Source organism: Amblyomma maculatum, chromosome 2 (genome assembly GCF_055883805.1).
Source record: "Amblyomma maculatum isolate TAMU_Amacu chromosome 2, ASM5588380v1, whole genome shotgun sequence".
In the NCBI taxonomy this organism is placed as follows: Eukaryota; Metazoa; Arthropoda; class Arachnida; order Ixodida; family Ixodidae; genus Amblyomma; species Amblyomma maculatum.
The window spans coordinates 52,560,893-52,573,522 of NC_139345.1; the positions used below are offsets into that span (position 1 = coordinate 52,560,893).

The 12,630-nt window shown below is 45.8% G+C and overlaps 1 protein-coding gene across 1 annotated transcript in view; it reads right to left on the bottom strand.

The window, feature by feature from the left end:
* Positions 1-2,499, bottom strand: part of LOC146198655 (gonadotropin-releasing hormone II receptor-like) — a 3,678-nt gene extending 1,179 nt beyond the window's left edge. Inside the window, exon 1 of the mRNA XM_084592629.1 lies at positions 1,623-2,499. Within this exon, the coding sequence (XP_084448755.1) occupies positions 1,623-2,411 (789 nt within the window). The 5' untranslated portion in view covers positions 2,412-2,499. The remainder of the gene's footprint in view (positions 1-1,622) is intronic.
* Between the last annotated feature and the right edge of the window lie 10,131 nt (positions 2,500-12,630).

A 12,630-nucleotide genomic window follows, 5' to 3' on the forward strand; every position in this document is an offset into this window, starting at 1 on the left:
AAAGGCGCAATACACAACATTATCAGTAAAAATTTGGTACACAGCCAGTGTATAACAATACTAGACGCTGCGACTATACGGAAGTACTGATGCAATCTGTAGGATAGAATTGGAGTTCAATGAGTTTTGCTCCAGAAATTGCTTTTGGCAGCGTTCAGGAGCTGTAATAGTTTATTCATAAACACATTATCTCTTTTCAAATGCTATTTACCATGTGCGGTGAGGTACTATGGCACAAAAGAATTGCACACAAGTATTCTGATTCATGCGGTGGGTACAGCGCTAGGGCTGGTTACTTTTGCGTGAGAGATTTTTGCTGAAGAATCCAATTTCATACGCAGATTTCTCGCTCACATTAATCAATAATAAAGACTGGATTTAAAAATTGTTTTTTTTTTGTAATTTTGTGCTGACCGTTATACAACGCGGATCATCAAGTTTTAGCTGGCTTGCGATAGTGATGAGTGGCGAGGTATATTATAGTGAACGACGAAATATGGCATCGTAATAGTAGCCTAGTGCGTGCAGTACCGCCAAATATTCGGCAATCACTGGAGAGTCGTCTTGTTTCGCGGAGTTGTCTTTTCTCTTTGGTGGAGAGGGGAGAGCAGCGCTCTCTGTATATTTTAAATGCGGGAAGTTTAGATGCCTAAAGTTTGTCTGTTGTTTAATTTTACTGTTTTGTTTTGTAACCTCTCCTCTGCCAGGGTATCTAACGCACAGTGCAAGAGGCTGACAGCTAAGCACACGAGGTACAGTTTAACACACAAGGAGTTGGCGTATTTGGATAGCCTTAGATTAAAGACAAGGATAGTGGCTTTGGACCTGCATAGTATGGGGGAGCAGTATACTGCGGCGCGTCGTGCAGATCTTTATTCCCGGCCAGAAGCGAGTATCTTGAGGAAGCCACTGTGAATATATTGAAATAATCAAATTTGCATATTTTTCACGTGAGAGGGCTCAGCACATGAAAATTTCAAACGGGATGGGAAAAGTTTAGTCTGTATACACGTCAATTACAAAGCATCTGGCGGTCCTTGTGTAGGCATAGTGCTATTTCGATGTAATAATGAAATAAAAACAACCATGATAAATGAGTAGTCTAAAGCAGCCACAGGAGAACCTGACTGGTTCGCGCCATCGTGAATTCGAATGCCTCTATAGTCTGAAAGTATGACAAGTTGCATTCTGCTTCCTCTTTCTCAGAAGTTTGGCATGCTACGGACGTCTAAGTTTTGTGGAATAACACCTCTACTTATAGCGTGGTAAAATTCATGTGCAATATTAGACACTCCATTTCGTTCTTTTCTTCGTAATCGAGGTTTTTAATAGATACGTTGCAGGAAAGCTCGATTCGAAGGCAAATGATTTACCAACCACGCAACACCTCAAAGCAACAGGCAAGCACCCACGATGGCTATGTGATTCATAAGACTGAATCTTCTGAGAGAACGAAGGTAAACAGAGCTGTCTCGAACAAGAGAGCCACCAAGAGAGCAAGAGAGCAGCAAGAGAGCAGCGAGAGAGTAGCAAGAGAGCAGCGAGAGAGTAGCAAGAAAGCAGCAAGATAGCAGCAAGAGAGCAGCAAGATAACAGCAAGGGAGCAAAGAGAGCCTTCTCACCTTGGCCTTCGGTAAGGACGAAGCTGTTTGGTGCCGGTTCCTGAACGCTGAGTTCTGGTGCCAAATCTCCACCAGGATGCGGCCGTACAGGGCGACAAGAAGTACCAGTGGAATCGCAAACACTGCCAGAAACACGAAGGTCATGTACAGCTGGCGAGGTAGCGTCGACGCCGCCTTGTGGGCGTAGAACACCGACGCGCAGTAGCAAACTCCAGAGCCGGCCTCAACAATCCGGAACACGTACAGGTTGGGCAATGAGGGCAATAGCGACGCCACCCAGGCGGCTCCCGCCAGGCGCCATGGCGCGGGACACCTGGCCAGAGGGTACACGATGGCGAAGTGCCGGTCCAACGCGATGCTCACAATCATGTAAGTGGACGAAGCAAGCGCGAACGTCTGCAACACCTTAAAGATTCGGCAGAACGCATCACCGGCGATCCACACGCGTCCCATGACCTCCCAAACAGTCTGCGAAGTCATGGTCACCGTGGTGACCAGGAGGTCTGCCACAGCCAGGTTCAGGAAGAGTACGTGGGCTTTCTGGTAGCGACGCCGGCGGTGGTTGCGCAGGAGGCGCCAGCAGACGACGCTGTTGCCCGTGAAGGAGAAGGCTATCATGATGATGATGACTGTGATCCGGACCTGACTGTGGTACTGAGGCCCGAGCACCGACTCCGGACTGCCGTCATCTCCTGGGCCAACCGAAGGCAGAGACAGGCTGGCGGTGGCATTTACTAAGGCATCCGCTATGGCGGCATGGTTGGAGGCCTTCGGGAAGCTATCCGGCATCGCTCAGGTGTCGTACGAGTCGCGCACCATGGGGGTGACACTTCCAAGGGCAACCTTTGCTTCAGCGTCTTGAACCCTGGGGATGGTGAAGACACTGAAAGTTAAGGAAAAGAATACCATAATTTAGCCACCTTTGACTGGCATGGTCAGAAAAAAAAGCGAGGGACAATTATCGCTATATGCTCTTTGCCTCAGATAAGGGCTGCATGTCTGGGAGCTTCTTACTTTATTGATTCGAGTATAATAAGCGTTCATAAAACAAGAGTAATGAAGGCACGACATGTTTAAGTGAAAGCTTTTAGCCAAAATGTTTTAGCGCCAACCTTCAACCTCCTGCATCACTGAAGTGCTCCACGCGGAATGAGTCCAACTTAGAAAATAAAGCGTCGTCATCCTGCAGGAAAACCCAAACAATTATTTTATTGTTATGCACAAAACCTGATCGATCGACGCGATTGTGTGAAAACTTCGTCTTATGTGCACTATGTTTTAGTGTATAAGAAGTCAGACACTGCTACACGCGTCCTTGTAAGTGCAAACTCTGCTATCTGCGAGAGTTGTCGCTTCAAGCGCTGGTGTTTCGGAAGAAGCAGCTTTGCCCGGATTCTGTGCAGAGTATGTTTCATGGTCGCTGCTGTCGCTTTTTATTCTTATCGAAGGTCGATAAATCTATTTAGGCTGAAGAAAAGCTGCAAAAAGAATTAAAAAATAAACATTTGAAACGATTGATAGTCACCGATCGCTGTTAAGAATCTCACGTGTCAAAGCAAGAGGCAACGGATAAGAGCTGTGTATATCTACAGCACCTAAAGCATACTCCTCCATTTTCCCATGTCAAAAGCTATGTATGTATAAATCGTAATTATTTTCATTTTTTAGTACTTTAACAAACCCCGAAATGAGAAATAAGGATAAGAATCAAGGAACCAGATCTGGAAGTCAGAAATAATAGGGCCCTAGGTTTTCTGATTATTATTTTATTTCGTTTTCTAACAGCCGCTTATTGAAGGAACAGCGCCACACGGAGACCCGAAGGGGGAAGATGTTCACGCAGCGTTAACGTTAAATAGCTAGCAACGTTCATTCGTAACGAAACCAAGCATAAAACAATATAACGCAAAATACAGGTAGTCCAATGCACGTAAGAAAAACCACCCTTCGCAACAAGAACAGAAAAATATCCACTGAACTCATTCATAACTTATGGCCAGTCAAAATGCGTAGCCAGCACTAACAACTAACAGGAATTCGAGGGCAGAACACAATGTAAACAATTACACGGGATATGGGAATAATGAAGCGACGCAGCAAAACGCACAGGGAAGGTATTAGGAATTAGGCAAGAAGTTTGCACAAAGCTCCTTAAAAACATGCTGTAACGTTGGGGGGGGGTGCAAGTGGAATGATGGTCTAACATGTGTGAGAAAATTGGAGCGAGAAGAGTGAGGGCGTATGAAGAAACCTGTTGTCAGCCAGGAAAAGATGGTACAAGCGAGAAAAAGATGAGGGTCGGCTTGGTTGCAAACAATAAACTATCATAATTTAAGGTATAGATGGAAAGAACAAAGGCCACGAAAAAGACTAAACCTCCAAGTACTAAAAACGGAACTTAAAAAAAAAAAGTAGAGGTTCAAGCATCCTCGATGCAAGCTTCGTGGGCGTCAACCATCTGCTGTCGCCTCGGTCGCTGCTGACATGGAGGAAGGAAAAACTTCTTCCATGGCTGCTGCCGCTTCGATCTTGGCTCCCTTCCGTGTTTGGTAAGCTTCTTGGCAAATGGCTAATCTGACACGGCTTCGGTCTCTGTCTTTAGCGAGGTGGCGTATGTGTATGGCGTAATTCCCATCTTAAATGAAGAAGGAGCGCAGATGGGACTTCATGAAGACGATCGAATATGTTCAATGTACAGCGCGGGAAAGTGTTTTACATTTGGGACTCGATGAAGACGGCAATATTTACTGCACAGCAAGAGAGTGTGTTGCAGTTTTACATGATGTGTTATCGGCTGCGGCGAGAGTGTAGTGTATTTGTGCCGGACCGTGACGGTAAAAACGACGTTTCATGAGGGCACACGTGTACGTGGCGCAATCGGGGGGACGCCTGATGTATACTAGGTCCAGGAATAACGCGAAACTCGAAAATGAACGCATTAGAGCTAACGCTCTAAAACTACACCTTGGCTTCGTTTTTAAAACGTTATTCAAAGACACACAGATATCAAGAACCATAATTATTATTATTCACCCTACAGCGTTTAGGATCAGCTTGGAGAGTCAGTGTAGTCCACTAATTGTTTACTATATTTTCAAACAGTTGCATGAGGCGCTCTGTGACGAGAAATTACTTCTAGTGACGAGATGATTGTGAGTTTGCTTCGCCCGGTTGCGAAATCAGTTACGAAACTTCCTGCTTCCTCAATATAGTTGAGAGCAGGTTGAATGTATGTATTAAAACTGACTCTGCGCTCAGTAAATCTGGAGCGCTTCATTGGAATTCACTTTTTGCCAAACTTACCTGGGTAACTCCACGTAGATATGATTACTTTATGCCTACATGCCCTGCGGTATCTTTAAGGTAATTGCATGGACAGAGAACTTATAAAGTCGCTGCTGAACTCGAAGGCTATTGTAAACCTTGCAATTCTCAGGCATCGGAAACATGGTGCAAACGAAATAAAATTTCACGATTTGATTGTTACTGGTTCCCTGACATCAAATTCATAACATAAAATTTCAAAAAAAATTATTACATCGTAATTAATATAATTAATTTTGATTTTTGAGCTTTAATCTAATACTAAATTTCTAGGAAAATGCTTGGGCGATCGTTTTGTATGAAGGCCAAAACTCAGAACTGTTGAACTACGTGCCAGATCAACAGTTTGCCAGCAGAAAGTTAAGACTAATCTACCAAAGCTGTTACCTTGTGCATCTATTACCTTTTCAGTTGGCCTTCATTGCCTCAAGAAGGTGGCAGAGTGATGGGCCTTTCTATGGTCAATTTGTAAAAAGGCCGTTTGTGCAAATGTTTTATCAATTCTGGTAGATCATTCTGTGAAATAAACAAATATTGTTAACATTTTATGATAACAGTGGCACAAGGTTGCACTACAGGATTAAAAATAGGGGGCGAGGAGGAGGACACCTGAGTTCCGCCTTTAATGGTATGGTTCGACAGCTTTAACGGTTGTCGTGTGTGGCTCTCCTTGTAGATTCTCATTCGCGAACATGAACTATGCTGCTCTCCTAATAACCAATGCTTTAACTTACGCATATAGTATCTAATAACTAATTAGCGCATCGTATTGTGTAAAATACCCTTCGACGTTGAATAAAGTCTTGACTTTATGACGTCACACAACCAGTCAATTAATCAGCGCCTAGAAACGTCAGAAACAAACTACCATCTTCCAGAGGTATGGTCGTGCTTTTCGCTCATAGCGCTGATAATGCCGACAGCGCCGGATTTTGTGGGCCTTCAACTCCATCGCTTCAATATCGTGTTGCTCAAATTTCGGTTTTACCTTAATGGAGTGATTTCCGTGGGTACCTCTTAGTGCATAGATTAGGTTAGGGTAATTGGTGTTCGCTCAGGCAACGTACTGCTGTCCGCAGTACGTCGAAAATGTTTATTTGTGCTATAAGTGAGGAGGGTGGCTCTTGTTCAGTCAAGACCGCGTGTACATGTGCAGCTGTCGCCAACAACTCCCCCCCCCCCCCTTCCCTTGCGCCCCCTTTTCCAAAAAATGAATTCCTGTCTGATCTTTTTCCATGCTTCTCTGTAACCATATAAAATTTAGTTTGTCATAGCCGTACGTTTTCCGTCCGCCTATCCCTAGTATTTTTCTTAACAACCTCGCAACAGCTAGCTAAAAAGCTGGTGTCGAGTTGGTCGAGGACAGTATTCAGCTTTCACTCGGCGTAGAGTGAAACAAGGCACCCACATACGAAATCTGCTCGTAGCAGTTCCAGCACCGTTCGTATGACGCGACGTTAAACCCAACGAAGGTTCCTACGTTTCAGTCGTTTCCACTCCATTTATTCCCGTGCATCACAGTGTTATTCCCCACACTTCAATCCCGACGCGAGTAGACGCACGTGTTCCATGCGACGGCGCCATTAGGCAGTCTAGAACACAGCGGTTGCCCTACATTTAGCCAGGTCGGGTGACGGCACGTGGCAGTAATTGTGTGTACTTCGAGCAGATAGTGTGCGCCCTTCGCTCCTGTACGACCTTTCGTACGTTGATCGATGCCGGCAAATTGTTTCTCGTTGTAGCGGAACTCGTAGACTGCTTTCCCCGTTGTGACGGTAGTGCGTATATACTTTATGCGTAAGAAGCGACGACCTCCTCTTAAACGGAGCGTTTCACCCCCGACGAGCCCATTCCATTCCGGGTAGTATCCCTTGCGTTAACGCCACTCGCTCACTGGCTCAGAACGAGAGCTCGCTCAGATTACAGTCTTTGCGCTGGTTCGTCGCGTCGCGTGTGCGCATCTTGGGTGTCCGCAGCTGTAAGGAAGCCATATGTACGGTCAAGTCTGAATTAAATAAGTGATTGATTGAATGGTTGAATGAATCTATCCCTCAACGGCACAAAGTGACACAGATGTATAGAAGAAGAGTTTGTGTTTGGTTGAGTGATACATATTAACATTGCACATTGCAATTACTAGAGCTCAGCTTTGCTTGACGAACTACATCCATCATGAAGCTACGTGAGGTTAAGTCCCAGAGGCTCCGAGTTGGCTATCTAAGGCGCCATGCTGTAGAGGTCAAGATTAACTTCGGACCCGTTTATCACGCCCAGGGCGCACGGCACGTGGACGATGATTTGGCGCATCGTCTTCATCAAAAGGCGGCCGTGAATGCCGGAATTTAGTTTAATATTTTTTTACATCACACATATCAGATGGCAGCTTTTTCTTTGTTGGTCTTTTCGTCAGTGTGCTCGCGCCTGATAGGGGTGTCAGAGAGGCCAATTCAATGCAGTTTCATGCGAATGAATTTAGCCTCGCAAAGTCTGTCTGTGCTGACATGGTACTACAATAACAAAAAAAGAAAACAACTTTCTCCTGGAATAGAGCCTTTGCAATCAACGTACTGCGCATACGCTTTCCTTTTTCCTCCTCCAAATCTTTAGAAGCCGCTGCGCCTGCCTTACTCATTTGACAAGCGCACTGCAGGGCACGACGCAATACAGGGCAATATGCTAGTTGTTGTGCTAGTATCTTCTAAGCCCACGCAGGTGCAAACTTTGTGTTCTGCGGCTTAAGAAAGGAGTCACGATCTGGTTCGTTATACGGCCATTGACTACAACTAAATAAATATAGCACAGGTGCGTAATGCCCATCGGGTTGTCACAGACTGTTAGCGTTCAACAACTCAGGCCAGACAACGCAGACGCTAGTGTTAACAGCTATTCCCCCAAATCAGGTCACGCCTACGTTGCACTGGAATTCTCGCTTTGTCGCACTAGAATTCTCTAAGCGTAACCAAGGGCTCTAACCTTAGTAACCATTCTGGGTCACATGTTGGAGATTTCAATACCCCAATAAACTTGTGAATACCTTCATGAAAGTACATACGGGCAGGCCGAGCCCCTATTTTATAATGATACCCGGCCACTCGAGAGTAGCTTACACCATGGAAGCCCACGAGCGCAACTAAATCAAAAGGGCAACCATCTTCATCAACTGTAGACAAAAATCTAATTCTATATGATGTGAGCCTTACCTCTTTTTTCATAGTCCTTGGTCGCATGTCCCAGAAATAAACCCCTTCCTAACAGTGCGAATTACGTGATCTATTGTTTCGGGTTATTTACAGATGAAGCTGTTGGATCCTCATGATAGGAAAAAGCCTTTTTTTTTTTTTTTTTGTCCTTGGAGACGCTTTATAGAAGTTCCAGTGTGGTTTGAAAAAAGAAATTTTTTGCTCCCGGTGGGACCTGCATGTTCTTAACCCTCTTCAATACATTACTGCCTGGACCTTCAGAGTATCAGGCCCTGTATATATGGGCTCCGGAAACAGATTGCCGCATAAGTTTCTGTACGATGTTTGTCGTCTAAAATTGCTTAAGTAATCCATTGAAGAACTGGCAGTCAGATATCTGACACTGGAAACCACTTTTTCAATGAAACCATAATTGCGTCTTGTAATATAAACTGTTCCGATAAGAAAGATTGGGCCAGGCATGCACAAATCTGACTTGGCACACGGTACGCAAAAAAGTATATTTAACGTCGGTTCTCAATTGCCTGTCCACATCGACAGTTAGAGTGGAAAAAATAAGGCTACACACTGCTTCAGAAAAGTTTTAGGTCAGCCAGCTGAATCAAAACTAGCATCCATTTATGTTTCTCATTTTGTACTCTTTAGCTTGCTTTGAGATTAACATTTTCAATGAAATACTCTTTCACTGAGAAACCATCAGTTAAGTTTGCCGGCTTCGCACAGAAGCGAGATTCCGAAGGGGCGAAAATGAGCGTGTCTGTAATTATAAAGAACTACAAGCCGTTATCACGTCATACCACTAAAGCCCCCTTTAAGCGGCTCCTTAATACGTTTTTTAGTGGCCGTTGGCTCCAACTTCCTCAGAGGCACTCATTTCTCACTGTTCTAGTCTCTTCACGTAGTTGTTTCATTTTAAGAAAGATGGGACAAAAGTGTTCAGAAAACCAAGCATACATGCGGGAGTATAAACGCAAAGGGGAAAACGTACAATGCCGGTTTTGCGGCTTGCGTGACGACGGGGTGAAGTTTCGCGAGAGTTACGGGTGCATTGTGCCCACCGTTAAAACTGCCGCACCAGTTGTCGCAGTAGTTATTCAATACGTTCAAGGAAACAAGGATATAACGGCACCGAGTTTTTATTAGAAAGAAAAAGGTCACCTCTCGGGAAGTGCCGCGAAAAGATGACTATCGACTCATGCAGTGATTGGCGCTTGTCAATTCACAGTTTCTGCAATCTAGAGCCTCAAGTTTTTCCATTATACCTTGACAATCAGAGAGGCACGCAGCATTGTTGCAAATTTTACTTTCTATTAACATACTCTTTTCATCTTACTGCCGAGAAGGCATCGGAAAGTGCTTGGTATGCGCAGAACCACCAGGAGGAACGGAAATGCCAATAAATCTCTCTTTAAACGGGATCGAGGTGAGGAGGCAGCGCATTTGCGGACGTCATGGAAATCACCGAATTTTTCAAAACGGAGCTATCCCAATAATGTCTGACTTCGTTCACGAAGAACTCGCAAAGATACAAAGAAACAGTTCCGCATGCTGCCGCTCGTTCTTAGACTAGCTCGCATGGTGCCGCCATGTGGCGCTCATTTTATGGAAATTCTAAAAGCGACGGCGGTAACGTTTCAACAAAGCAATAAAGGTGCTCTCAGTTCAATTCAGTTGTATCCGACTCTTCGTGACCCTATGGACCATATCTCGCCACGCTTTCCGGTCTCTCACTATCTTTTGAACATTTTACATAACTTCATCTGCAGCGCATCGAGGATGCCATCTAACCACCGCGTTCGCTGCCTACCCCTTTCCGGTGACCCTCAATCTTTCCCAACATCAAATCTTTCTCCAGCGACTCCTCTCTTCTCATCAGATGACCAAAGCAGCTGAACTTTAACTTTAGAATTTGACGCCCCAAAGAGCAGTCAGGGTTTGTGGTCGACAATATCGACTGATTTGATCTTCTGGCAGTCCAAGGAACTCTCAAGACTCTCCGCCAGCACCACAATTCAAACGCGTTAATTCTTCGGCGGTCAGCCTTCTTCACAGTCCACCTCTCGCATCCATAAATCACAACTGGAAAGACCATAGCACGAGTTATACGGACCTTGGTTGGCAGTGTAATGTCTGTGCTCTTTACTAGGCGGTCAAGGCTAGCAATGGCTCTCTTTCCCAGAAGCAGGCGTCTCCTAATTTCATGGCTGCCATCTCCTTCCGGGGTAATCTTGGAGCCCAAGAAGAGAAAATCTGTCACAGCTTCCACTTCTTGTCCCTTGATGCTCCAGTGCTTGATAGGGTAAGACGCCATGATCTTTATCTTTTTAATGTTCAGTTTAAGCCCAAACTTCTCACTCTCTTCTTGTACGCGCATCAGAAGTCTCTTGAGTTCCACTTCACTTTCTGCCATTCAAGTGGTGTTCTAAAATGCCTTAAATGCGCAAAAAGGTATTTGAAATCAGTTTCTAGAACATATGGGCCATAAGTCTAAATTTCGTATTCTTACAAACTTCAGATACGAATGCACAAGGTTTTATAACTTGCAGATGGCTGCCGGGCACTGACTACGTGAACCAAGTTAAAGGTGTTTTTACGGCCATATTCGCAGTCTAAAAACGGAAATCGCAGCTATGCAGGCCTCTTGAATAATCCTTCGTCCCAATCCCCCTGGTGTTTCGAGCTGCGCTCGTTTCATTCCGTTGTGCTTTCTGCGCTTCAGAGCTATAAGTAAGAGCTGACCGGTAGCTCCGAAATAGCAGAAGCCGCTGTGGCGAAATAAGAGAGATTAATTACCGCTCGGTAAAGCGACGCCGACGGCCCGTCCGGTATCCTGTTTACTGGAAGGTTGAACGGTTGGCCGCCCAGAGCGGCCGACACGCTGCAACGGATCAGCGAGCGACGTTGGCTCGTTGCTCGATAATTGCCTCAGTCCCGAAGGAATAAGGCTATAGCGCGTGTTTGTGTGCTTGCACGAGCTTGTCGTGTCGTCAACACTGCGCGCATGGACGTGGAGGCGTCTGGCCACAAGCATCGCTAGTTTTGGCGAAATGCGACGGCACGGCGCTTGGGCTTATGGTCAGTTGTTGCTCCCAAAGCGCGGGGGGCATGATGCTGGCACTAGAACAGGAAGGGAGATTGACGAGAAGGAGAGCGCGGTCGATACACTGATAAATTTTGGGTGGCCGGGGAGATTCCGCCAGAGTGGAAGCATGCTAGGATTACATTTATTCCTAAAGCAGGGAAGAAGCTCTGCATTGAGAATCTGCGTCCCATCTCGCTAACGTCGTGTTTAGCCAAATTGATGGAGCATGTGGTCCTGAACAGGCTTCAGGGTTATGTAGAGGACAAGGAGTTGATACCTGAAACAATGATTGGTTTCAGGGCTAATTTATCAACGCAGGACGTCATGATACAACTAAAAAAAGACGTTGTTGATCCTGGGTACGGCACGGGCACCAAGGCTATCTTGGGGCTCGACCTAACTAAGGCCTTTGACAATGTTACCCATGAGGCAATATTGAGGAACCTATCGGACATAAGACCGGGGGGTAGAACCTTCCGGTACATCAGATCGTTTCTGGAGGGTAGGACTGCGGAGATTATAGTCGGAGAAATGAAATCGGATCCCTTCCCATTGGGGGGCAGAGGGACACCGCAAGGGTCGGTATTATCGCCGTTCCTATTTAATCTCGCATTGATCAAGATACCACCCAGGCTGCAAGGGATATCGGGACTTAAACATACATTTTATGCGGATGACATTACTCTTTGGGTAACAAGAGGCAGTGACGCACATTTGCAAGAAACTCTACAGCACGCGGTGGATATTGTTGAGGAGCTAGCAGGGGAAGCAGGACTCTCGTGCTCTCAGCCCAAGTCCGAGCTTTTTGTGCTGAGGGACAAGCCAAGAGGGATACATGCGAGACACTATGTGCCGCCACCGCCTTTAGAGGTCAAAGTGGGGGGCATACCGGTCGCTGAGGTTCAAACGATCAGGATCCTGGGTATGTATCTGCAGACTAACAGGAAAAATAGCGAGTCCTTGAAAAGGCTTAAAAATACGGTCAATGCTACCGTGAGGTTAATCAGGAGAATCGCTAATCGTAAGAGAGGTGTTAAGGAAAAGGACTTGTGTAAGCTGGTGCAGGCGTTTGTGCTCAGTAGAATAGTGTATGCGACGCCTTATTTGAAGTTGGACGCGACGGAAAAAGGCAAGGTGGAGGCTATGATTAGGCAGGCATATAAAGCGGCCCTTGGGTTGCCTCACAATGCGTCTACCGAAAGGCTGCTGGGATTAGGGGTGCACAACACCCTAGAAGAACTACGGGAGGCGCACTTGGTGATGCAGCTCGGTAGGCTTTCAAAAACAAAAGCAGGAAGGGACATATTGGAAAGGATCGGCATTGGAGTTGATGCTCCAGCTGGTGACACTAAAATTCAGATTAGGCGGGAAATGCACAAGGGCTTGTACATAAAACCTTTGC